At 42.6% G+C, this 26,592-nt stretch overlaps 2 protein-coding genes across 4 annotated transcripts in view; one reads left to right on the top strand and one right to left on the bottom strand.

Moving 5' to 3' along the window:
- Positions 1-1,330: 1,330 nt before the first annotated feature.
- The window catches only part of ZNF169 (zinc finger protein 169), a 46,053-nt gene continuing 20,791 nt past the window's right edge, over positions 1,331-26,592 (bottom strand). Inside the window, exons 3-6 of one of the 3 annotated variants that reach the window (XM_033236696.1) lie at positions 12,817-12,943; positions 12,217-12,312; positions 3,920-5,447; positions 1,331-3,870 (exon numbers count right to left, since the gene is read on the bottom strand). In XM_033236696.1, the coding sequence (XP_033092587.1) occupies positions 3,840-3,870; positions 3,920-5,447; positions 12,217-12,312; positions 12,817-12,943 (1,782 nt within the window). In that variant the 3' untranslated portion in view covers positions 1,331-3,839. Of the gene's footprint in view, positions 5,448-12,216; positions 12,313-12,816; positions 12,944-26,592 lie in introns of all 3 variants that reach the window. The other 2 variants (XM_033236695.1, XM_033236697.1) reach the window with 2 other exon arrangements.
- LOC117098307 (voltage-dependent anion-selective channel protein 1-like) lies at positions 17,319-17,893 on the top strand. Its single transcript, XM_033236698.1, has one exon. The coding sequence runs from the start codon at positions 17,399-17,401 to the stop codon at positions 17,843-17,845; it is 447 nt and encodes a 148-aa protein (XP_033092589.1). The 5' UTR covers positions 17,319-17,398; the 3' UTR covers positions 17,846-17,893.

Below are 26,592 nucleotides of genomic sequence, written 5' to 3'. Positions count from 1 at the left end.
TATATATATATAAGATATATAAATATATATATATACACACACTTTATTTTTTTTTTTTTAAGACAGTGTCTTGCTCTTGTCACCCAGGCTGGAGTGCAATGGCATGATCTTGGCTCACTGCAACCTCCACCTCCCGGGTTCAAGTGATTCTCCTGCCTCAGCCTCCCGAGTAGTTGGGATTACAGGTGCCCACCACCACACCTGGCTAATTTTCGTATTTTTAGTAGACATGGGGTTTTGCCATGTTTGTCAGGCTGGTCACGAACCCCTGACCTCAAGGGATCCACTCACCTTGGCCTCCTAAAGTGTGGAGATTACAGGAGTACGCCACTGCGCCGGGCCTGTTTTTTATTTATATATCATTTATCAGGTCCATTTTGGGTGAATGGCCATAGAAACTTCCATTATGGAAAAACACTTTCAAGTAAAAGGTCAATATACATGCTGGAATGGTTATGATTTCTATTTATATTCTCAGTAGAAATTTTTAAACTGCTGGCATGAAATGACCCCACACCACACATACGCGTGCATACACACACACGCACGCACACCCTGCTTCCCTTGTGACTTCAGCTCTGGCTATTGGATAACTCACTGAGGCAAAATGGCTTCAGTGAAAATGTATTGATAAGGGCTGTCCCCAGTGTTCTCAGGGCATCCCACCAAAGCTAACCCGAAGACCATCTCCAGCTGAGATGCTGCGTCAGTGACCCCCATCTGTCATTCTTCTTTCATCTATCCTCCCAAGGCGATTTCTCCCAAACTAAAATCTCTTTCTTTTCATTCTGGTGAAAAACCCCTCTGAGCCAGCAGTGGCTCCAAGCACTGGGGAGACTGCCCATGCAGTAAACACTTGGTGCTGAAGGAACAGGGCCAGGGCCAGTCTTGATGTAGGCATTTGTCAGGATCTAGGGCATTTGGGCTCTGGGGATCAGGGAACAGGAGGGACTATAGCTAAAGGGGCAGTGTCTTGGGCTGGATAGAAGGGTGGGTGGCTTCAGAGTCTTAGCTCCTGACTGGAGTTTTAAGGAAGGTTGTGGCTGACGGGCTGGATCACTGGCACGCAGGCATAGCTAACATGACAGGAATGTGAATAAATGCCCTTCAATCTGGCGTCAGGGAAGTTGAGCTCGTGGCCAGCATCTCTCATCACAGACACTGGAAGACTTAGGAAGAGGTGAGGTTGAATACCGTAATATCCCTGTCCCATAGGACAGTAGTCTAGAATAAATACGCAGAGTAATTCCTCCATGTCTCTGAAGAGGCTGAATGCCTTGGGGTTCTCCTAAAAGTATCAGTGAATGAGGTACACCGCCAGGTATGCAGCTTTGTAGAGAAGCAGTTTATTAAAACAAAAGATCATAAAGTACAAAGGACCGCTGTGCAGAAAGTAAAGCATAAACCAACTCTCTCGTGATCAATGAAGGAACGCAACTCTTTTTTCTCCACTCCATATCAGGAAAGTGGAACGTCTATTATTGGTTTCTGCCATCTTCACACTTATGGAGAAAGGAAACGAATGGTCAGGAGAGCACTCTGTGGCAGGTGCTCATGGCTAGACACGAATTTTGGAAGTCCAGAAGTCAGAGTGTTATGGACTAAACTGTGTCCCTCCCCACCCCAATTCATATGTTGAAGCCCTAATCCCCAATGTAACTGTTTTTGCATACAGGACATTTAAAGTTGTAAGTAAGGTTAAAATGAGGTCTTTAGGGTGTTGCCCTAATCCAATATCACTGGTGTCCTTTTAACGAGAGACATCAGGAAAGTGTGTGTACAAAGAATAAGCTATGTGACACCACAGAGGGAAGGCAGCCATCTGCAGGCCAAGGAGAGAGGCCTTCGTAGAAACTAAACCTGCCAACACCCCATTCTAGGACTTCCAGCTTCCTGACCTGTGAGAAGCTAAATGTTCTATTGCTTAAGGCACCCAGTCTGTTGTTTTCTTACGTTGGCCCTAGCAAATTAACACAGATTTTGGTACTGCAATAGGGATGCTTTGCAACCTGAAATGTGGAAGTGGCTTGGAACTGGGTTCTTGGTAGAAAGAAGCTACAAGAGTTTTGAAGCACATGTTAGGAAAAGCCTGGATGACCTTTAAAACACTGTTGGTAGGAATGTAGATGTTAAAGGTTCTGGGCTGGGTGTGGTGGCTCCCACTTTGAGAGGGCAAAGCAGGAGGATCATTTGAGGCCAGGTGTATGAGACCAGCCTAAGCAACATAGTAAAAACCCGTATCTACAAAATGTGTTCTTTTTTTTTTTTTTTTTTTAAAGGTGATTGTGGTGAGGTCTCAGACAGAAATGAGGAATGGGTAACGGGAAACTGGAATCCTTGCAAAGGACTTGCCCAAATTGCATTCTAGTGTTTTGTGGAGTATAGAAATTGTGAGTGAGGCAGTGCAGAATATTCAGGTGATATTTCTACACAATGATGCAAGTGGAGCCTGTTTTCTCCTTGCTGCTTATAGTAAAATGTGAGAGGAGAAAGATAAATTAAAGGAACTGTTAAGCAAAAAAGAACCAGTACTTAAAGATTTGGAAAATTCTCAGCCTGTCCGCATTGCAAAAAATGAGAAAGTATGTTCTCGAAAGAACACTAGGGTGTGGCTGGACAACCACGTGATAAAGAGATTAGTATAGGTCTGAATGGAACCAGTGAACCGTCTCACCAGAAATGCTGCCAGCTTGAACTGAAGAGAGAGACAGACAGGACAAAATGAAGGCAGGCTGTTGGATTTCTGGGATTCTACAGGAAGGTACAAGAAAAGGGAAGAATGTGATTCTCAAAGGTTCTAATGGGCCCAGAGAGCACAGGGCTAGAGGGCAAGTGTGTCTCCTCCTCAATTTCAGTGGGCCAGGAGCCACTGCCCAGGGTCAAGGAAGCAACACTGCAGCTCCCGTGAGCCAAAAAGTAGGGCTGCCAATCCAGTTGGCCCACAGGGCAGAGCACTGAGCCAAAGGGGATTAGTCTCGAGACTTAAAATCTAATGGAAGTTGCCTTGCCAGGTTTGAGACTTGCTGAGGATCCATCATTCTTTATTTCTTTCTCATGTCTCGCCTTTGGAACGGGGAAGTCCAGCCTCTGCTTGTCCCACTATTGTATAATATTTTGGAAGCAGATAATCTGTCTGGTTTCACAGGATCACAACTGGAGAATTTTGCCTAAGGATGAATTGTACCTGAAGTCTCATTCATGCTTGGTTTAGATGATATTTAAATGAGATTTTGGATCTAGAGTTGAAGTTGAAATGGGTCAAGAATTTTGAGACTGTCGGGATCCTGTGAATGTATTTTGTATGTTTGAAGGACCTGAACTTTGGTAGTGGAGTGTTATAGACTAAATTGGGTTTCCCAAAAATTCATGTTGAAGTCCCAACCCCGTGGTGTGACTGTATCTGGAGATAGGGCCTTTAAGAAGGTTATGAAGGTTCAATGAGGCCATATGGCTGTGGCTCTCTCCAGAATGACTGGTATCCCTACAAGAGGAGGAAGCCACACCAGGAAAGCATACACACAGGAAAAAGAAAGCAGCCATCCGCAAGCCAAGCAGGGAGGCTTTAGCAGCAGCCAAACCTACCAATACCTTCATCTGGGACTTTCTGCCTCCATAAATATGAAAATAGAGTTCTGTTGTTAAAGTCACCCAGCCTGGGGTACTTTGTTATGGAATCCCTAGCAAGCCAAGACAAATTGTGAATATAGAAGGTAAACCAAAATTCAACTATCTCATGATCGATGAAAGAAAGCAACATTTTTTTTTCCCATCCCATTTCAGGAAACGGAAGCATTTACTAGTGATTTCTGCCAGCTTCCCATTCACGGGGAAAGGACAGGTCAGAAGATCTCCTGGGGTAGGAGCTGATGATCACGGGGAAAGGACAGGTCAGAAGATCTCCTGGGGTAGGAGCTGATGACCAGACTTGGTCCTCCTGTGTCTATGCAAGTGAGACTTCTGGCTAAAGCCACGTCCACACTCCCTGCAGACATACGGCTTCTCCCCAGAATGGGTCCGCTGATGCCGGATGAGGGCAGACTTAAAGCCGAAGCCGCGCCCACATTCATCGCAAACGCAGGGCTTTTCTCCCGAGTGTGTCCTTCCGTCAGAGATAAGGTGTGACTTCTGGCCGAGTCCTTGCCCACACACCCTGTCAACGTAAAGCTCCTCCTCTGAGTGCGTCCTCTGGTGTCGGGTGAGGAGCGACTTAAAGCCAAAGGCGCGCCCACACTCGGGGCACAGATAAGGCTTCTCCCCGGTGTGCGTCCTCTGGTGTCGGGTGAGGGTGACCTTCTGACCAAAGCCACGCCCACAGTCAGGGCACAGGTAGGGCTTCTCCCCGGTGTGCGTCCTCTGGTGTCCAATGAGGGTGACCTTCTGGCTAAAACCCCGCCCACACTGGGGGCACAGGTAAGGCTTCTCGCCGGTGTGTGTCCTCTGGTGCCTGATGAGAGTGACCTTCTGGCGAAAGCTGTGCCCACACTCGGCACAGACAAAAGGCTTCTCCCCTGAGTGTGTGACCTGGTGACTAAGGAGGAGTGACTGCTGCCTGAAGCCACGCCCACACTGGAGGCACAGGAAGGGCCTCTCGCCTGTGTGTGAGCTCTGGTGCTGGAGGAGGGATGCCTTCTGGCAAAAGCCTCTCCCACACTCGGGACACACAAAGGGCTTCTCCTCCAAGTGTGTCCTCTGGTGGAGAATGAGGGCTATCTTCTGGCGAAAGCCTCGCCCACACTCCTGACATACAAAGGGCCTCTCCCCGGAGTGAATCCTCTTGTGATTAGTGAGGGAGGATGTATACCTGAAGTGTCGCCCACATTCCCTGCACACATACGGCTTCTCCCCCGAGTGCTTCCTCTGGTGTATGGAGAGGGAGGCCTTCTGGCTAAACCGACGCCCACACTCAGGACACAGGTATGGCCTCTCCCCGGTGTGTGTCCTCTGGTGCTTGATAAGGTCTGATCTCTGGCAAAAGCCTCTCCCACATTCAGGGCACACATGATGCTTCTGGTGGCTGAACAGGCTTGACTTTCTGCTAAGTCCCAGTCTGTAGTTTCCACGTATGACTGCTCCAGATTCTGAGGTGTCGACTCCCTTCAACATTGTGTCTGACCCCCCAGGACTCATCCTCTGGGCCAGGCGAAAGTCTATTCCTCCTTCTGTGTTCCCTTCCAACCATTCTACTGGGTCACCTTGATGTGGGCTGAAGAATGTCCTAGAAATTCTGCTTGGCCTCTTTCTTAATGAGGTGTCGGGGCCTTCTGTCTCTCCACTTTCTCCTTTTTCACTAGAGCATCTTGGAGCTTCTAGTTGAAAGTCACTTCCTGCAGATGAGCTTGGGAAGATCTGTGTGGGATGACCACTTAGTGCATATTGTCTGAGGAGCTGCGAGCTAGAAAAGGCCACCAGGTGGGGAAGACTGGGCCGGAATTCTGTCCTAGGCTCTGCTAGAGAGAAAGTCTCGGTCAGAATCACCACAGGTGCCTGTGGATTGCAATACCTGCCCAGCAGTTTTCTTCAGATGTTCACAACAAAGACCTCTCTTCCAACCCACAAGGGCACATTACATGCTCTATTGCAGCACAGAAAACCCACACTACAAATTAGTCCTATCAGCCAAACTAAAAAGTTCAAAAAAGCATCACAGGCAGCTTCGGCTCTATAAACTGCTGCAAGTAGAGTTACACATTGATCCTCCTCTCTTGGGCGCTGCTCTCTTGCTTTTGCTCCAGCTCATGCCTATGAAACCTTGCCTGAGAAACATTTGCTTGGCCTGCTGTTTATGCAAGAGCCAAGAACTTGGTGTCTGAGCTGCAGTAAGTAACAGACTGATTACGATCCTGAAGATGCTATAAATAAGATCTAAATATCTGAACGGGAGCCATATTTTGGGCTTCCTTGACTATGGCGACTCAAGTAAGGGGCACCCACGAATCAGATAAGCTGTAGCAAGAGATACTGGTTCCTGTGTGGAACAGGCTTTAGGCCAGGGAGCTTCCACAGCAGCCTGATGTGAGTTGTCTCCTGAACTGCTGCACGGACACTCTTAAGTCCTCTTGAAGAAGAGGAATCCCTGATGCTGCCCTCCTGGCAAACGAGGGTGCTATCCTCTAGCCTCTGGGCAGACTGCAGCCAAGTATATACCCCGAATAGCATTGCACAACACTGCACACATTGTTTTGCTCAACAATCCAGGATTTTTAAAAACTCTGGCGAATTAAGGAGAAGTTCAACATTTGAAGGTTAGTAATAGATGACTTATTAGCATAAAGATGTTTCAGGGATTATACATATTTTGGCTTAAGCATATTCTTATCCAAAACTGTTAAAACTATACAAATTGACTTTTTAAAAAAAATTTGTTTCTAGGTTTAAATAGGATGCCAATTGGAGATAATACTAATTCCCATGATGGTATAAATTAAAGGCTCTGGAAATTGGCAGTGCTTTCAGCTTCCGTAAGTTGATACCATAACTCCTAGGTAATTATGGACTAAGTTCTTTTTTTTTTTTTTTTTTTTTGAGACAGAGTCTCACTCTGTCGCCCAGGCTGGAGTGCAGTGGTGCTATCTCGGCTCACTGCAACCTCCACCTCCTGGGTTCAAGCAATTCTCCCACCACAGTCTCCCAAGAAGCTGGGATTACAGGCGCACCCACCACGCCTGGCTAATTTTTTGTATTTTTAGTAGTGACAGGGTCTCACCATGTTGGCCAGGCTGGTCTCAAACTCCTGGCCTCAAGTGATCCACCCACCACCCAACTCCCAAAGTGCTGGGATTACAGGTGTGAGCCACCGCACCCAGCCCCTAGAACAAATTTTTAAGAGCAATGATCAGAAATGTACCCCACAAGTAGCAACCCATAGCAAGAAACTGAATCAGGGTTTCAAGTGCCCTATCAGAACAGAAGTGAAGAATTTAATGGAATTAAACTATTTAACAGAAGACCCTTATAATCGCCTTGGCAGACGATTATAAATAGAATAGTGATGTATATGTTATTCCATTTGTTAACTTTTTTTTTTTTTTTTTTTTTTTTTTTTTTTTTTTTTTTGAGACGGAGTCTCGCTCTGTCGCCCAGGCTGTAGTGCAGTGGCCGGATCTCAGCTCACTGCAAGCTCCGCCTCCCGGGTTTACGCCATTCTCCCGCCTCAGCCTCCCGAGTAGCTGGGACTACAGGCGCCCGCCACCTCGCCCGGCTAGTTTTTTGTATTTTTTTTAGTAGAGACGGGGTTTCACCATGTTAGCCAGGATGGTCTCGATCTCCTGACCTCGTGATCCGCCCGTCTCGGCCTCCCAATTGTTAACTATTTTTAATCACAAAATATGTATTTCTTATTTTTGACCATACTATTCCTAAGCAAAACTCCTTGTATCGTTGATTAGAGTCAGTAAGATCATATCTGCAAGAGGGAACTTAAGCAGCTTTAGGGATTGCCATTCACATTCCATCTGGAATACAGAGAAGGTCCTTCGTATTAAAATATTCCAGTGGAAAAAGATGTGAGTTTTGCAAGATTACAGCATACAAAATCACTACACATAAATCCATTTTATTTCTGTGTACCATCAATAAACAACTGAAAATTGACACTTAAAAATAGCATCAAAAAATACAATACTTAGGGGCAAATCTGACAAGAGATATGTAAGGCCTGTATACTAGAAATGACAAAACAATGCCGACAAAAATGAAAGAAGTCTTATGTAAATGGAGAGCCACACTGTGTTCACATATGGTAAGACACAGTATTATTTACATGTAAGTTCTCCACAAATTGATACAGATTCAACTTGATCCCAATCCAAATCTCAGTAGGCATTTTTGATAAAAACTGACAAGCTAATTCTAAAACTCATATAAAAAAAAAAGAATAATGAAAAGAACTTGCAAAATAAAAAGCAAAGATGGAGGATATTTTATTTTATTTTGAGATGGAGTCTCGTTGCACTTTGCCTGAGCTGGAGTGCAATAGTGTGATCTCGGCTCACTGCAACCTCTGCCTCCCGAGTTCACACGATTCTCCTGCCTCAGCCTCCCGAGTAGCTGCGATTAGAGGTGCACACCACCACACTCAGCTAATTTTTTTTGTATTTTTAGTAGAGATGGGGTTTCACTATGCTGGCCAGACTAGTCTTGAACTCCTGAGCTTATTATCCACCTGCCTCGGCTTCCCAAAGAAGATGGAGGATTTACAGTGAGTTCAAGACCTAATAAACCTACAGTAATCAAAACTGTGGTATTGGCATAGAGACACTAATAGAGGAGTAGAAAAAAATTCTGAAGTCCAGGTATAGACCTATCATACATGGTCAACTGATTTTCCACAAAAGTACATAGGAAATTCAGTAAAGGGTAGTCTTTTCAATAAATGGTGCTGGAAAAATTGGATATTTGTATGCCCTTCCTCCCCTAAAAAAGCGGAAGTCTGAATTTATGTACATTTTTATATTTATTCAAAATAGGCGTATAGACCTAAATGTAATTAAAAATTATAAAATTACTAAAAGAAAAAAAGAGAATCTTTTTGACCTTAGTTTAGACTAAAATGTCTTTTTTTTTTTTTTTTTTTTTGAGACGGAGTCTTGCTCTGCCACCCAGGCTGGAGTGCAGTGGCCGGATCTCAGCTCACTGCAAGCTCCGCCTCCCGGGTTTACGCCATTCTCCTGCCTCAGCCTCCCGAGTAGCTGGGACTACAGGCGCCCGCCTCGTCGCCCGGCTAGTTTTTGGTATTTTTTAAGTACAGACAGGGTTTCACCGTATTAGCCAGGATGGTCTCGATCTCCTGACCTCGTGATCCGCCCGTCTCGGCCTCCCAAAGTGCTGGGATTACAGGCTTGAGCCACCGTGCCCGGCCTAAAATGTCTTAAATACACTACCAAAACTGTAATTCATAAGAGAAAAAATTGAAAACTGGATTTCATCCCAGTTAAAAATTTCTCTTTGAAAGGCACTAGTAAGATTATAAAAAGTAAACCACAGAAAAAAGTTTGTAAATCATACATCTGATAATAGACTTCTATATAGAATATCTGAAGAACTCTCAAACTCAATAATACAAAAATAAGAAACCACATTTTTACATGGGCAAAAGATGTGAAAACACACTTCTCTAAAGAAGATATAAGATGGCAAATAAGTGCATGAAGATACTCAACGTCATCAGTCATTAAGAAAAGGTCAAAACCACAGTAAGATGCCACTCACTACACAGCTATAAGAATGTCTGAAATGAATACAATAACCAAGCCAAGTTTCGACAGATACGGATCACCTGGAGCTCTCATATACTGCCGTGGGAATGCGAAAAGGTGCAGCCACTTTGGAAAGCAGTTTGTGAGTTTCTTCAGAAGTTAAATATAGACTATATCCATCATCATACAACCCAGCCATTCCAGTCCCAGGTATTTATTCAACAGAAATGAAAGCATTATATTCACACGAAAACTTGCATGCTTAAAACAGCTTTATTTATATTTGTCAAAAATGAAAACCCAAATATCTTTCCATAGGTCAGTATTAAAATGTGACCTAGCCATATAAACGAATACTCAGCAATAAAAATTAATAAACTACTGATACACACATCATAGATAAAATTCAGAATAATTATGCTGAGTGAAGAATCCAGTTGTATCCTGTATAATCCAGTTATACAAATTCTAGAAAATGCAGACAAATCTATAATTATAGAAAGCTGATCAGTGGTTGCCCAGGTACAGGGGAGGACAGGAAGGAGTGGGAGGTAGGATTACAGTGAGGCAAAAGAAAACTTTCAAGGATGACAGACATGCTTGTTACTTTAGTTGTGGCAGTGGTTTCATGCATGTATACATATACCAAAACTAACCAAATTTTACACCTAAATAAGTGTAGTTTATTATACCTTAAAAACATATCTTATACCTTAATTACTGTATTTTAATAACATTTTTATCATTATTTTACTTTTTTTTTGAGACAGAGTCTCACTCTGTAGCTTAGGCTGGAGTACAGTGGTGTGATCTCAGTTCATTGCAACCTTCGCCTCCCAGGTTCAAGCGATTCTCACTCCTCAGCCATCTGAGTAGCTGGTATTACAGGCATGCGCCACCAGGCTCGGCTAATTTTCATGTTTTTAGTAGAGACAGGATTTCGCCATGTTGGCCAGGCTAGTCTCAAACTCCTGGCCTCAGTTAAGGCCACCTCAACCCACCTCAGCCTCCCAAAATCTGGGATTACAGGCGTGAGCCACTGTGCCCAACCCATTTTTATATAATGAAATTTTTTTAGAAAGACAAAAGCACTCAGTTGCTACACAGTGTAACACCAGCTAGATAGTTATATTTAAAAGCAAAAAACAAAACAAAAATAAAATGCCAGGAAACCATGAAAATAAATAAGAAGATAAACCAAGCAAAAATTAATTTCTATCTCCCAGTATTCATATAAAATTAATTCTGGTTAGATTAAAACCTAAATGTTTCCATAATTTATATGGGAGTTCTACAAATCAATAACAAAGAGAATAGATCCATTGAAAAGTAGGCAAATACCTTGAATGGTCAAATCACAGATGGGGAATCAGGAAGGGCCAAGCAACATATGAAAAGATGCTCATGCTCACTAGTAAGCAACTTAAAAACCTGTCTGAGATTTCACTTCCAGCTGAATAGATGGATAAAACATGAGGTCTGACAATCCCAAATACTGGTGAGGATGTGCCACAAGAATTCTCATAGACTCCTGCTGGGAGCATAAGCTGCCATGCCTACTTCAGAACACAAGTTGGCATAACTTATGTAAGTTGAGGCTATGCATGTCTGTGAACCAGCTACTACACACCTAGGTATATATCTTTTTTCTTTCTTTCTTTCTTTGTGGGATGGAGTCTCGCTCTGTCAACCAGGCTGGAGTGCAATGGCGCAATCTCAGCTCACTGCAACGTCTGCCTCCCAGATTCAAGAAATTCTGCCTCAGCCTCCCGAGTAGCTGGGATTACAGGCATGCACCAACATGCCCGGCTAATTTTTGTATTTTTAGTAGAGATGGGGTTTCACTATGTTGGCCAGGCTGGTCTCGAACTCCTGATCTTGTGATCCACCTGCCTCAGCTTCCCAAAGTGCTGGGATTACAGGCGTGAGCCACCGAACTCGGCTGGTATATATCTTAAGAGAAACTCTTGCACGTGTTCCCAAGGAGGCATACAAGAATACAGAGCAAGATTATTTCATAGTCAAAAAGTTGGAAACAATAATATTATGTGCAGAGAAGTTTACAGACATGCAAAACAACACCCTATATGAATGAAGAACCCATTGGATGGAATAAAAGGATAAAGGCAGTCATGGAATGCTAACTCAGAAAACAGAGGCGGAGGAACAGGACACAATCAGGAAAAGTATGGGGCTATTACCTGGCTTTATAACATGTTATCTCTCAGGCTATAGGGCTGCCCCAACCCTACTCATTGTACAGTTTTTCATACCTTGCTGTAATCTTAAATAATCTATGATAAAAGAAACAGAGTTATGAGAATTTACAGGATAGAAATGATGCACAAAAAAGCTATCAGGTTAAGAATAGAAACTGACTGGGCACAGTGGCTCATGCCTATAATCCCAACACTTTGGGAGGCCAAAGCAGATGGATTGCCTGAGCTCAGGAGTTCGAGACCAGCCTGACCAATATGGTGAAACCCCATCTCTACTAAAAATACAAAAAAATTTAGCTGGGCATGATGGCGGGCACCTGTAGTACCAGCTACTCAGGAAGCTGAGGCAGAAGAATCACTTGAACCCAGGAGGTGGAGGTTGCAGTGAGCCGAGATCCTGCCACTGCACTCCAGCCTGGGCGACAGAGCAAGACTCTGTCTCAAAAAAAAAAAAAAAAAAAAAAACCAGGGCAGAGGACTTAGTCTCAAAGGACAGGTACTGTTTTGAAGATCACGCCAACCACATGAGCCCAAGAATGGAGAAATCCTGAATGTGCTTGAGACAGGAAGCCAAGTGAGGAGTGAGGCTCCCTGACAGAGGAAGGAGATGGAATGCCAGGGGTGCCCTCTCCTGGGGGGAGGCACACAGTGTGGAAGGCAGGCAGTGCCATGCAGCCTTTACCAGTGGCCTAGGAGGCCTGAAGAAGAACTTCCTCCTAGCACCTCAAAAACAGCCCCTCCTTCCTTACCTGCTGAGCTCCTCACTGTCCTGCACCCTCGCCTGCCCAGGGTTCCCCACTCACCTAGACAAAGGTCCAGAAGATGTTCGTTCTCCTCTCTCCAAGGTTCGTTCCCTTGCTCCAGCTGTTCAATGAGTTTTGGTTTGGAAAATGCAATTCCTATTCACAGAAAAAAAAAAAAAAAAAAAAACAAAAAACAAGGTGATCTTGAGTTAGTGGTTTAAGAGGCTATCTCAGAACTCAGAGCCAACCCAGGAATGCAATAAACCCGGAAGGTGATAGGGAGGTGTAGGGGTGGAGTAAACAATGAATGCTGAGACAGGATGAATACAGGCAGGGGATCCTAGACCTAAAAGCAATATGTTGATTCTACCCTGTGCTTGAGTCAATAAAAATATTCCTCCTTTTGAAGGAAGATAACCTTAGAGGAGGAGCCCAGCCAAGGTAAACAGGCCTGAAATGCAGTGTCAGACACACCACACGCTCACAGCACACGCACACACACACACGCACACATAAAACTGCTCTACTAAAGTCAGGCATTCTCTGGGGGAATAGGGGAAAAAACCGTTTTTCTTTCTGAGTCAGAAGCATGGCAGCTGCTACGTAAGAGATTAAAATGCCCACAAGCAGAATCTGAAACCTTAAACAGGCCAGCCTTACCCAGGGAGACCAGATGGCTGTAGTTCTCCAGCATCACCTCCCTGTACAGGGTCCTCTGAGCAGAACTCAATAGCTTCCATTCCTTCTGGGTGAAGGCCACAGCCACATCCCGGAAGGCCATCAATGCCTGTAACACAAACACATCCCTGCTCACTCAACAGCCAGCCATGCCCACTGACCAACTTAAGCCACTAACCACAGTCAAGGCAAAAAGAAAGCAGTCCTAGAGCACCCAAGTCAGATTTATAGATCCTGCTTTTAACCTGAAACCTGGTTCCATATGTTCAAGACTATTCATCCCCTCCATACACTGATGCTGGTTCTCTTTCTGGGCTCTCTGTTGTACTGATTGAACACACGTTTGATTATTGCGGCTACACAGCAGGACTTGAAATCAGGTAAACCAGTTCCTCTCACTTTATTCTTCATGTTAGAAGTTGATTTAGCTATTTTAAAACAGCCTGTGCCTTTCTATGCAAATTTTACAATAATCTTGTCTATATCTCCAAAAGCCCTTGCTGAAATTTTGATAGGATTCCCATTAAACCTGTATATCAATTTGGTGAGAACTTACATCTTTACTATGTTGGATCTTCAAATCCATAAACATAGTATGTCTCTCCATTTGTTTAGACAGTCTATGATTTATTTCATCAACATTTTGTGATTTTCTGCAAACAGACCCTACACATTTTGTTAGATTTACACCTAAGAATTTCTTCAGCTTTCTTCTTTTTTTTAGTAATTTTAATAGTATTGTATTTTAACTTCAGTGACCGTATGTTCATGCTATGACATATGATACAACTGTTTGTCTGTTTTATCTTCTACATGGCAACCGGACTAAACTTACTTAGCTTTAAAAGCTTTTTTTCCCTTCATTCCTTGAGATTTTCTACATAGACAATCATGTCCTCTGCAAATAGGAACAGTTTCATTTCTTTGCTAATGTGGTTAGAACTTCCAGCGCTATGCTGAATGAGAGTGGTAAGAACAGATATAACCTTGGTTTGTTCCCAATTGTGGAAGGAAAGCATTTAATCTTTCACCATTAAGAATACTGTTCTGGCCAGATGCAGTGGCTCACGTCTGTAATCCCAGCACTTTGAGAGGCCAAGGCGGGTGGATCACGAGGACAGGAGTTCAAGACCAGCCTGGCCAAGATGGTGAAACACCATCTCTATTAAAAATACAAAACTTAGCTGGGTGTGGTGGTGCGCACCTGTAGTCCCAGCTACTTGGGAGGCTGAGGCAAAGAATTGCTTGAACCTGGGAGGCGGAGGTTGCAGTGAGCTGAGATTGCACCACTACACTCCAGCCTGGGCAACAGAGCAAAACTCCATCTCAAAAAAAAAAAAAAAAAAAAAAAAAACGAATACTGTTCCATAGACCAGAATCAGAGTAGACGTTTAACAAAAGTTTTAATTAAAAATAAATTAAATAAAAAATAAATACTGTTCCACAAACAGGATAACTACTACCAGAAAAAAGAAAAACATATTTTTGTGGGGTGTGGAGAAATTGGAAACTTGCACATTGCCAATGGGAATATAAAACAATAGTTTCTATGAAAAACAGTTCGGCAGTTCCTCAAAAAATTAAACATATAATTACTATCTGATCCAACAATTCCACTCCTAGGAATATACCCCCAAAAACTGAAAGCAGGGACTCAAGCAGATACTTGTACACCAATGTTCATAGCAGTACTGTTCACAACAGCTGGAAACAACCTGAATGTTTATCAACTGAATGAATAAAGAAAATGTGAATGAATGAAAATGAATGAATAACGAAAATGTGGTATATACATACAATGGAGCATTTTTCAGCCTTAAAAAGGAAAGACATTCCGATGGATGCTTTTAAGAGATAAGCTTTGAAAATATGCCAAGTGACAGAAGCCAGTCACAAAAGGACAAATATTGTATGATTCCACTTACCTGAGGTACCTAAAATAGGCAAATTCATACAGACAAAGTAAAACACAGGTTACCAGGGACTGGGGGGAGTGGGAATGAGGAGTTACTGTTTATTGGATACACAATTTCTCTTTGGGATAATGAAAAAATTCTGGAAAGTGGTGATGGTTGTACAACAATGTGAATGTCCTTAATGCCACTGAATTGTAAAAGGTTACGAAACAGTCCATTTTGTGTTATGTATTACCAAAATTCTAAAAAGAATGTTAGCTGCAGATTTTTAGAAGATTCTCCTGTTCCTATTGTACTGACAGTTTTGTTTACAAATGGTTGTTGAATTCTGCCAAACTCCTATTGCATTAACTGATAAAATAATCAATTTTCGGCTGGGCGCGGTGGCTCAAGCCTGTAATCCCAGCACTTTGGGAGGCCGAGACGGGCGGATCACGAGGTCAGGAGATCGAGACCATCCTGGCTAACACGGTGAAACCCCGTCTCTACTAAAAAAATACAAAAAACTAGCCGGGCGAGGTGGCGGGCGCCTGTAGTCCCAGCTACTCGGGAGGCTGAGGCAGGAGAATGGCATAAACCCGGGAGGCGGAGCTTGCAGTGAGCTGAGATCTGGCCACTGCACTCCAGCCTGGGCGACAGAGCAAGACTCCGTCTCAAAAAAAAAAAATCAATTTTCTTCTTTAGCCTATTGATATGACCAACATTACATGATTTAAATTAGAAAAAAAAAATTTAACAAAATAAATTTTTGCTTTATGTTGGTTTATGGCCCCAAATATGTCTACCTTCATCTATGTTTCCAAAGGCACATGAAAAGAATATGTATTCTGTTCTTATTGGTTGGAATGTCTGCCATTTCAGTTTTATTTCTGTTTGTTCTCTGGGCTTTTTGCCTCTTTGTTTTCTTTACAACTTTCTCATGGGTTACTCAAACTTTTTTATAGTTCTGTCTTGATTTGCCTACAGTGTTTCTTAGTGTATTTCATTGTATAGCTTTTTGCTTTTTTTTTTTTTTGGAGACAGTCTCATTCTGTTGCTGAGGCTGGAGTGCAATGGCACGATCTCGGCTCACTGCATCCTCCGCCTCCCAAGTTCACGCAATTCTTATGCCTCAGCGTCCTGAGTAGCCGGGATTACAGGCTCCCGCCACCACACCCGGCTAATTTTTGTATTTTTAGTAGAGATGGGGTTTCGTCACGTTGGCCAAGGTAGTCTTGAACTCCTGACCTCAGGTGATCCACCTGCCTCGGCCTCCCAAAGTGCTGGGATTACAGGTGTGAGCCACCATGCCCTGCCATTGTATAGCTTTTTAAGTGGTTGCTCTAGGTGCTACATTACATACATATAGCTTATCATAATTTACTGGTGTCATCATTTTACCAGTTTGCTATTTTGTTGTTTTTTTGAGGCAGGGTCTCACTCTGACACCTAGGCTGGAGTGCAGCAGCATGATCATGGCTCACTATAGCCTCAATCTCCCAGTCTACAGCAATCCTCCCACCTCAGCCTCCCAAGTTGCTGGGACCAGGTATGCATCACCACACCTAGCTAATTTTTTTTTTTTTTTTTTTTTTTAGAGATGGGGTGTTACTATGTTGCCCAGGCTGGTTTCAAACTCCTGAGCTTGAGCAATCCTCCTGTCTCAGCTTCACAAAGTGCTGGCATTAGAGGATAAGCCACCACACCTGGCCCATTTTACCAGTTTGAATAATTGTACAGAACTTACCTCCCATTACATCCCCTTACTCCTTCTGTTTAAAAACATAATTTTCCTAAGTATTTCCTCTATATACATTCAAATCCACATCAGACTATATGATAATCTTTGCTTCCGCCATCAACAAGTTTAGAAAATTCATGTAGAATAGCAATGCCTACTACATTTATTTACCCTATACGTCTTTCTTACCATGTTCTTTTCTTCCTGATTGTTTCGGGGGACCCTGCTATAAAGAACTACCTGATACTGGGTAATTCATGAAAAAAAGAGGTTTAATGGACTCACAGTTCCACAGACTATACAGGAAGCATGGATGGGAGGCCTCAGGAAACTTACAATCATGGTGGAAGGATGAAGGGGAAGCAAGTAAATCTTCACATTGTGGCAGGAGAAAAAATAAGCAAGAGAGGGAAGTGCTACACACTTTTAAACTATCAGATCTTGTGAGAACTCATGATCACAAAAAGAGCATGAGGGAAATCTGCCTCCGCACCACAGCCCCTGCCATAGCTGCCTCTGAGCCTGCTGCCGCCACCTCTGAGAAGATAGCTGGGCCACCCACGTATGAGATCTTGGAAAATCTGCCAGGGATGTCTTCACCAAGGGCTATGGATGTGGCTGAATAGAACTTGATTTGAAAACAAAAGAAAAGAATGGATTGGAATTTACAAGCTCAGGCTCAGCCAACAGTGAGACCACCAAAGTGACAGGCCCTCTGGAAACCAAGTACAGATGGACTGAATATGGCCTGACATTGACAGAGAAATAGAACACTGGCAACACAGCGGGCACTGAGGTTACCGTGGAGGATCAGCTCACACATGAACTGAAGGTGACTTTCAATTCATCCTTCTCACCTAACACTGGGGGAAAAAATGCTAAAATCAAAACAGGGTACAAGCAGGAGCGCATTAACCTGGGCTGAGACATGGATTTTGACATTGCTGGGTCCTCAACCCAGGGTGCTCTGGTGCTGGGTTACGAGGGCTGGCTGGCCAGCTACCAGATGAATGTTGAGAATGCAAAGTCCCGAGTGACCCAGAGGAACAGTGCAGTTGGCTACAAGACTGATGAATTCCAGCTTCACACTAAAGTGAACGATAGGACAGAGTTTGGCAGCTCCATTTACCAGAAGGTGAACAACAAGTTGGAGACTACTATCAATCTCGCCTGGACAGCAGGAAACAGCAACACTAGCTTCGGAATAGCAGCCAAGTATCTGATCGACCCCGATGCCTGCTTCTCAGCTAAAGTGAACAACTCCAGCCTGAGAGGTTTAAGATACACTCAGACCCTAAAGCCAGGTATCAAACTGACACTGTCAGCTCTCCTGGATGGCAAGAATGTCAATGCTGGTGGTCACAAGCTTGGTTGAGGACTGGAATTTCAAACATAAATGAACACTGTATTGTTTAATTTTAAACTATTTTTGGCCGGGCACAGTGGCTCATGCCTGTAATCCCAGCACTTTGGGAGACCGAGGCGGGCGGATCATGAGGTCAGGAAATCGAGACCATCCTGGCTAAACACGGTGAAACCCTGTCTCTACTAAATATACAAAAAATTAGCCGGGTGTGGTGGCACATGCCTGTAGTCCCAGCTACTCGGGAGGCTGAGGCAGGAGAATTGCTTGAACCTGAGAGGCAGAGGTTGCAATGGAGATTGCGCCACTGCACTCCAGTCTGGGTGACAGAGCGAGACTCCGTTTCTAAACAAACAAAACAATTTCGCAGTATAGCAACCTTCAGAATTTAGTGTATCTTTTAATGTTGTATGTCTAGGATGCAAGTATTGCTACATATCATGTTAGACCCCCAAGTTAAAGATGATTCAGCTTTAAGATGGTGCCCTTTCAGGGGTACAGAAGAAACCCAATTCAAAAAAGGTTCTTTCAGTGGTAGACTTGGAGGGAACATGGTGGCCCCTCTGAGATGCCAAGTTTCTTTTTTATCTAGAAATGGCTGTAAGTGGAAGCTGGTAATATGTAGTAGGTACTTTGTAAATTGATATTGAGTAAACGAATGAAATTCTGATTTACTGAGAATGGAACCTTGGTTTCCCAACCTTAATTGATGAGAGGTTCATTGCCTGATTGTGTGTACAAACTCACCTGAAAGGGACCTTTTCAGACACAGCGTCATGACCTGTTCCCACCCCAGCTCATCCTCACCTCTTTCACACTAAAAGGACTGCAGGGTGGGTTCACTGTGTCTTCTCTGCCATTTTGGGGTGGAGAGGGTAGATGTGATGAAACCAGTAATTCAGGACTTATTCCTTGTGTGTTTCTTTGCCCTTGCATCAGACTATGAAGTAGCTTCCAGAAGCTCCAGCTGGAAGCTTGGAAGAGTCTGTGTGATTGTAATCACATGGTGACAACACTCAGAATCTAAACTGGACTTCTGTCGTATTCTCACCACTCAATTTGTTTTTTAGTAGTTTAATGGGTACATTTTAGTGTCTTGCATTTTGTGTGGAATTAACTCCTCCCCTTCAAATGCTGTAGTTAATATCAGTTAAAAAAAAAAAGTTGAATAAAATATTGAAACCTAAAAAAAAAACAAAAAAACCCATCATATCTGTGAGAACTCACTATCACAAAAATAGCATGGGGGAAATCCAACGCCCTGATCCAATCACTTCCCACCAGGACCCTCCCCCAAAACTGAGAATTAAAATTCAACCTGAGATTTGAGGGAGGACACAGAACCAAACCGTATGAGACTCCAGTACCACTCCCAAGTATGATGATTGACTAGACGGACTCATAAACCTCATCATGTAGTTATACTCATGGCTATGCTTATTGTAGCGAAAGGACGCAAAACAAAATCAGAAAAGGGAAATGGTTTGAGAGACAAATCTGGAGGAAACCAGACACAAAATGCCAAGAATTCTTTCTCAACAGAGTCACACATGACTCTGCAATTCTTCAGTAATAATTTGTGATACGTTAAATGTTGTCTATCAGAGAAACCCATTAGAAACTCAGTGCCCGAAGTCTCAGTGGGGCTAGTCAACAGACATCCTCTGCCTAGCACATATTAAAATCTCAGATCTCATAAAGAAAGCAAGTGTCCAGCATAAACCACATTGTTTATACACTTTAGGCACAGTAAGCTATACTGTTGGGTTTTTTTTTTTTTTTTTGAGACAGAGTTTTGCTCTTGTTGCCCAGGCTGGAGTGCGATGGTGCCATCTCGGCTCACTGCAACCTCTTCCTCCTGTGTTCAAGCGATTCTCCTACCTCAGCCTCCCGAATAGCTGGGATTACGGGCATGCACTACCACATTTGGCTAATTTTTTGTATTTTTAGTAGAGACAGGGTTTCTCCATGTTGGTCAGGCTGGTCTCGAACTCCCGACCTCAGGTGATCCGCCCACCTCAGTCTCCCAAAGTGCTGGGATTACAGGCGTGAGCAACGGCGTCCAGTCAATTCTTATCAGTTCTGATGAGAAATCCATTGGCATTCTAATTGTTTTTCTCCTATAAGTAACATAATTTTTATCTGGCTGCTTTCAGGATGATTTTCTTCATCTTTAGTCTTCAGAAGTTTACTTGTAATGTATTCTGACATAGATTTATTGGGTTCATCATGTTCCAAATTTACTCAGTGAGCTTTTAAAATCTGTAGGTTTGTTTCCTGCCATATTTGGGACACTTTTGGCCATTATTTCTTCGAGTACTTTTTCAGCCCTTCCCTCCTTTGTTTCCCCTTCCAAACTCCAAAGACATAGTGTATCTTTTGTTGTACTCCCACAATTCTTGAGGCTCTATTCATTTTTCTTTCCACTCTATTTTCTCTCTGTTCTGTCTTCTAGTTCACTGATTTCTTTGTTACCTCTAATATACTGGTAAGTCTGTCCCCTAGCTTTTTAGTTCAGTTCTAAAATTTCCTTATACTTATTCTGAAAACCTTCTATTTCCTTGCTGAGGCATTCTAATTCTTTCATTTATCTCAAGCGTGTTCTTTTGACTGTGGACATCCAGTTGTCCAAGTACCATTTGTACACTGCCCTTTTCTGATGGAATGATCTCTACATCCATCCTTGTAAAAAAATTCAATTTACTATATATGTGAGATTTTTTTCAGGACTGTCTATTCCACTGATCTACACGTATCCATCCTCATGCCAGTAGGACACTATTTTGATTATGATAGCTTTGCAATAAGTATTAAACTCAGGCAGTGTGAGTCCTCCAACTTTGTTTTCTTTTTCAAGATTGTTTTAGCTATTCAGGGTACCATGAGATTCCATATAAATTTCAGTCTGAGTCTATTTCTGAAAAAAACACCATTGGAATTTTGATTGGGATTGAACTAAATTTATAGATCATTTTGGGTAGTACTGCCATCTTAACAATATTAAATCTTCTCATTCATTCCAAGCATGGAAAGTCTTTCCAATTTTTTAGGTCTTCTGTAATTTCTTTTAGCAGTATTTTGCAGTTTTCTATAAACAAGTCTTTACTTCCTTGGTTAAATTTATCACTAAGTATTTCATTCTTTTTGATGCTGTTACAATTTTTTAAAATTTCCTGTTCAGATAGTTCATTGTAAATGTACAGAAATACAACAGATTTCTGTGTGTTTACTTTGTATCCTGCAACTTTGCTTAATTCATTAGCTCTAACAATTTTCTCTGTAGATGACTTAGTCCATTCCTGCTGTTATAAAAAAAAATTGCTGCCTGGTGCAGTGGCTCACGCCTGTAATCCCAGCACTTTGGGAGGCCAAGGCAGGCAGATCGTCTGAGGTCAGGAGTTTGAGACCAGCCTGGCTAACTTGGCGAAACCTCACCTCTACTAAAAATATAAAAATTAGCCGGGCGTTGGGTTAGGCGTCACCCAGCTACTCAGGAGGCTGAGGTGGAGAATCACTTGAATCTGGGAGGTAGAGGTTGCAGTGAGCCGAGATCGTACCACTGCACTCCAGCCCAGGTGACAAGAGTAAAACCCCATCTCAAAAAAAAAAATTTTTTTTGCTGAGACTAATTCATAAAGAATAGAAATTTATTTCTCACAATTCTGAAGGCTGAAAGTCCAAGATCAAAGTGCCAGCAGGTTTAGTGTCTAGTAAGGGTCCAGTCTCTGCTTCTAAGCTGGTCTAGAACTCCCAACCTCAGGTGATCCACCTGCCTTGGCCTTCCAAAGTGCTGGGATCACAGTGAAAAGCTACCGTGCCCGGCCCACCACTAACCTTTCATAAGGTCACAAATTTCAATTCATGAAGGCTTCGCCCACAACACTTCCTAAAGGCCCACCTCTTAATACTATCACATTGGATCACATTGGTGATTAAGTTTCAACACATGAATTTTGGGGGGCACATTCATACCACAGCAGAGGACTCCAGTGTTTTGTAAATATGAGATCATGCTTTCAGTGAAGAGATAATTTTACTTCTTCCTAACTAATTTGGATGCCTTTTCTTAGTTGTGGAGTTTTCATACCTGGCCCTTATCATGTTAAGGGAGTTTTCTTCCATACCTAGTTTACTGAGTGTTTTTATCATGAAAGGGTGTTCAATTCTGTCAAATGTTTTTCTACATCGAATAATATGACTGTGGGGTTTTTATCCCACATTCCATTGATGTGGTATACCACCTTACTGATTTTCATATGTTGCACTATCCTTTCATTTTGGGAGTAAATCTCACTTGGCAATAATATAATCTTTTTAATACAGTGCTGAATCCAATTTGATAATATTTTTGGTAAGGATTCTTCTATCTATATTCATAAAGGATATCTGGCTTATAGTCCTCTTTTCTTGCAGTGTCAATGTTTTAGAAGATTTTGAGAAAGATTTGTGTTAACTCTTCTTTATATGTTTGGTGGAATTAACAAGCAAAGCCATCTGGTCATGGGCTTTTTTTCTTGGGAGGACTTTTTGTGGTTGTTGTTGTTGTTTGAGACAGGGTCTCACTCTGTTGCCCAGGTTGAAGTGCAATGGCACGATCTCATCTCACTGCAACCTGAGCCTCCCAGGTTCAAGCGATTCTCTTGCCTCAGCCTCCTGAGTAGCTGGGATTACAGGCACGTGTCACCATACCTGACTGATTTTTGTGTTTTTAGTAGAGATGGGGTTTCTCCATGTTGGCCAGGCTGGCCTTGAACTCCTGACCTCAAATGATCCACCTGCCTCGGCCTCCCAAAGTGCTGGGGTTACAGGTGTGAGCCACTGTACCCGACCCTCGGGAGGATTTTTCTTACTAATTCAATACACTTACTTTATTACTAATTCAATATACTTACAATATACTAATTCAATATATTACTAATTCAATAACTTACTTATACGTAGTTATAGTCCTTTTTTTTTTTTTGAGACAGAGTCTCACTCTGTTGCCCAGGCTGGAGTGCAGTGGCGCAATCTCGGCTCACTGCAACCTCTGCCTCCTGGGTTCAGGCGATTATCCTGCCTCAGCCTCCCAGGCAGATGGGATTACAGGTGCCCGCCACCATGCCCGGCTAATTTTTTTTTGTATTTTTAGTAGAGATGGGGTTTCAGCATATTGATCAGGCTGGTCTCAAACTCCTGACCTCCGGTGATCCACCAGCCTCAGCCTTCCAAAGTGCTGGATTACAGGTGTGAGTCACCGCACCCAGCCTCATAGTATACCTTTTAAAATAAGTTTTCTATACTGATATTCTCTGTTGAAAATTGTTGACTTCATTTACTTTAGTTCCATGTCCATAGTTTCCTTGGTTCTTTGTGCTTATTAAGAAAGTTGACTTAAAGTCTTTGTGCCTGGGCTTCCTCATGGACAGGTGGGAGAAAGGCAACTTGATGGTAGCCAGGCAGTCTGAAATGCTACAGTACTCTCACCACTAAGCAGCAGCTTATTTCTTCACCAAGTCTTCCAGTTTTGACAAGATTCCAGAATTTTACAAAAGTTGATTCTGACAGTTTCTGCCAGCTCTTTAGTTGTTTTTGGGGAAGGACAGAGGCCTGGATTTCCCTACTCCACATGTATGTATGTATTCATTTATTTGGAGACGGAGTCTTGTTCTGTTGCCCAGGCTGGTGTACAGTGGCATGATCTCAGCTCATTGCAACCTGCACCTCACAGATTCAAGCAATTCTCCTGCCTCAGCCTCCCGAGTAGCTGGGACTACAGGTGCACGCCACCACACCTAGCGAATTTTTGTATTTTTTGTAGAGATGGAGTTTTACCGTGTTAGCCAGGATGGTCTTGATCTCCTGACCTCATGATCCACCCGCCTCAGCCTCCTAAAGTGCTGGGATTACAGGCATGAGTCAACACCCCTACTCTGTAATTTTTTATGATACATGTTTCGTTTTTGTTAAATTGTATGACCTCATGTATATAAAATATCTAGAAGAGGTAAATCCATAGGACAAAAAGCAGATCAGTGGTTGCCAGGGGCTGGGAGAGGAGCGAATGGGGAATGACTCCTAATGGGTATGAGGTTTCTTTTGGCAGTGATGAAAACATGACGGTGAAGGTCACTCAATTTTGTTACTATAATAAAATCTTCTGAATAGTACATTTTAAATGGTTGGGTTGTATGGTATGTGAATATCTCAACAAAAAAAATTTTTTTAAAGTTTTAATTCCAATGAGGAGTGAACCCCTAAATAAACCAAATATCTTACACAAATTGATGCTATGCTGTAGGTATCATTGTTCCTAAACCAACAAAGTCTCCTGCACAAAACAAACATTTTAAAAAAATTTAAGATTCAATGAAGGGGTTATGAAAGGAAAATAAATCTTGGGGCCCCCAAATTACAAAGCTAAAGGGAAAAGTCAAGCTGGGAACTGCTTAGGGCCAACCTGCCTCCCATTCTATTCAAAGTCACCTCTCTGCTCACTGACATAGATGCATAGCCGATTGCCTCGCTTGGAGAGGCTAATCAGAAACTCAAAGAATGTAACTGTCCCTGTCCCCCATCTGTAACCTGGAACCCCTCTTCAAGTCTTCCAGCCCTTGCTTCAAGTTGTTCCACCTTTCCAGACTGAACCAATATACTTCTTACATACATTGATTGATGTCTCATGTCTCCCTAAAATGTATAAAACTAAGCTGTGTCCCAACCGCCTCGGGCACATGTTGTCAGGACTTCCTGAGGCTGTCATGGGAGCATCCTGAGAACTAAGTTCTGATTCTTTTTATCTTGCTCATATTCCTATCTAAGGAGTCTGCGGAGTCATACCCTACAAACCATACATTTTCATCAGATGGGTTTTATTTAACTCTATATATCGTGGCTTACTTTCCAATCTGACTCTGGCATAACATTATGAGACAAGGAAGAAAATCAAAATATTTAACCCCAAAATATATTTCCTCGCCATACCTTACAATTGCTCTGCAAAGTCTCTTGTGGGAAAAATCCACCTCCTATAGAGAATCCCCTTCCCCTTTATTTACCTTTTTTTCTTCCTTCCCAGATCCAGGAGATAATCAACTAAGAGTCAGGCACCCTTTTAGGTCCCATAAGAAACATTTTACAACCTGCTTCCTCTCTGAAGTCTGCTATCTGAGAGCTTCTTCTGCACCATAAAACTTGGTCTCCACAATCCTTTATCATAACCTGAACTTTCCTTTCCATTGATCCCAGGTCTTTAGATAAACTCAACCGTCAACCAGAAAATGTTTAAATATAGCCTGGAAACCCCTGCTTTGAGTTGTCCTGCCTTTCTGAACCAAACCAACGTATTTCTTAAGTGTATTTGATTGATGTCTCATGCCTCCCTAAAATATACAAAACCAAGCTGTACACCGACCACCTTGGGCACATGTTCTCAGCACCTCCTTATTGCTGTGTTATGGGCCATGGTCACACATGTTTGTTTCAGAAAACTCTAAAAATATTTTACAGAGTTTGACTCTTTTCATTGACAATCCTCAACCTTGGCAAAATAAACTTTCTAAATTAACTGGGACCTGTCTCAGGTTTTCTGGGTTCACAGGGTGCTAATTAGTTTCTTATTAGCTCACATACTGTGCTTACCAGCTCCCTTTCTATGTTACAACTATAATGCATGTTACAATTTCTCCTCTCAGGCAAAAGCCCTTAGGAAAAATACCTAAATGTCATGTTACATATAGGTCAGGTTTTTCTACATAATTCAGATCTGATGCATAACAAAGTACCAGGAAACGCAATTTTAAAAATCATAAAATACGCAATTTCAATGCTTAAAATAACATGCATCACAACAAACAAACCTCTTTCCCTTTACGCAATGAGTATTTTTTGACTAAGAGACACTATTCTAGGTATGGAAGCTTTGTCTTAAAAAGCTAAGCTAAGCCTCTTAGATGCTTGTATCTTTTCATCAATTTTTCACAAACGTTAGATATAGTGAACTCCAAGTTTCTCTTCAAAGAATCAGTATGTCAGTATGTTCAGCTCTCTTATTCTCTGATTCTCCATTTTAAAGTTTAACTTCCTGGTTCTCTTCGCCCCCTTGCCTCTGGTTTCAGTAAACAACTTTCCCACCAGTTATAATCAGTAGTTCACATCTGTTCCCCTGGTCACCTGCTTTGACCTGAGTCACCCCTGGTCACCTGCTCTGGCCTGAATCATCCTGAGTAACTGCCCTTCCTGTCAAACTACCCACCCCACCACTCTGGCTGGTACCCCTGCTCTCTTTAAAATAGCGAATCGGAATTAGCTTAGACTGTGCAGTCCAACCCTAGCCAACAGGGGAACAACACAGCAGTAGGGGCTACCTGCGTCAGGAATAAGAACCCCTTCCCCTCCCCTGTCCAGGTGTGCTCTCACCATTACTCCATTCGCGAGTTGTACCCTTCTACAGAAGTAAAAATTGCCTTGCTGAGAAAATCAAATTTACATTTGAGTGCTATTTCTTTGCGGCACTGAGGAACAAGCATTTTGTTTCTAACACAAAGAAATGGCTAAAACAAACAAAAATGTATTTTGAGAGAAGCTGGTCACAGACAGATAAAGTTTAGGGCCTGCTAAAGATTCCACAGAAAGTGAAAGAGTAAGGACAGAAAACATAAGCCAGTATTCCATGTTTGGCAAGAATGCTTCTCTGTTAATATACACAGTAAAGTGCAACATACAGAAGAAAAGTCTCCTATTACCTTGGAAAAAAATCCTGAACTGCCTGTGCTACATAC

This window comes from Trachypithecus francoisi, unplaced genomic scaffold (assembly GCF_009764315.1).
Source record: "Trachypithecus francoisi isolate TF-2019V2 unplaced genomic scaffold, Tfra_2.0 Lachesis_group16, whole genome shotgun sequence".
Taxonomy (NCBI): Eukaryota; Metazoa; Chordata; class Mammalia; order Primates; family Cercopithecidae; genus Trachypithecus; species Trachypithecus francoisi.
Note: the sequence above shows the minus strand (reverse complement) of the source record. Positions and strands in the feature narration are given on the sequence as shown.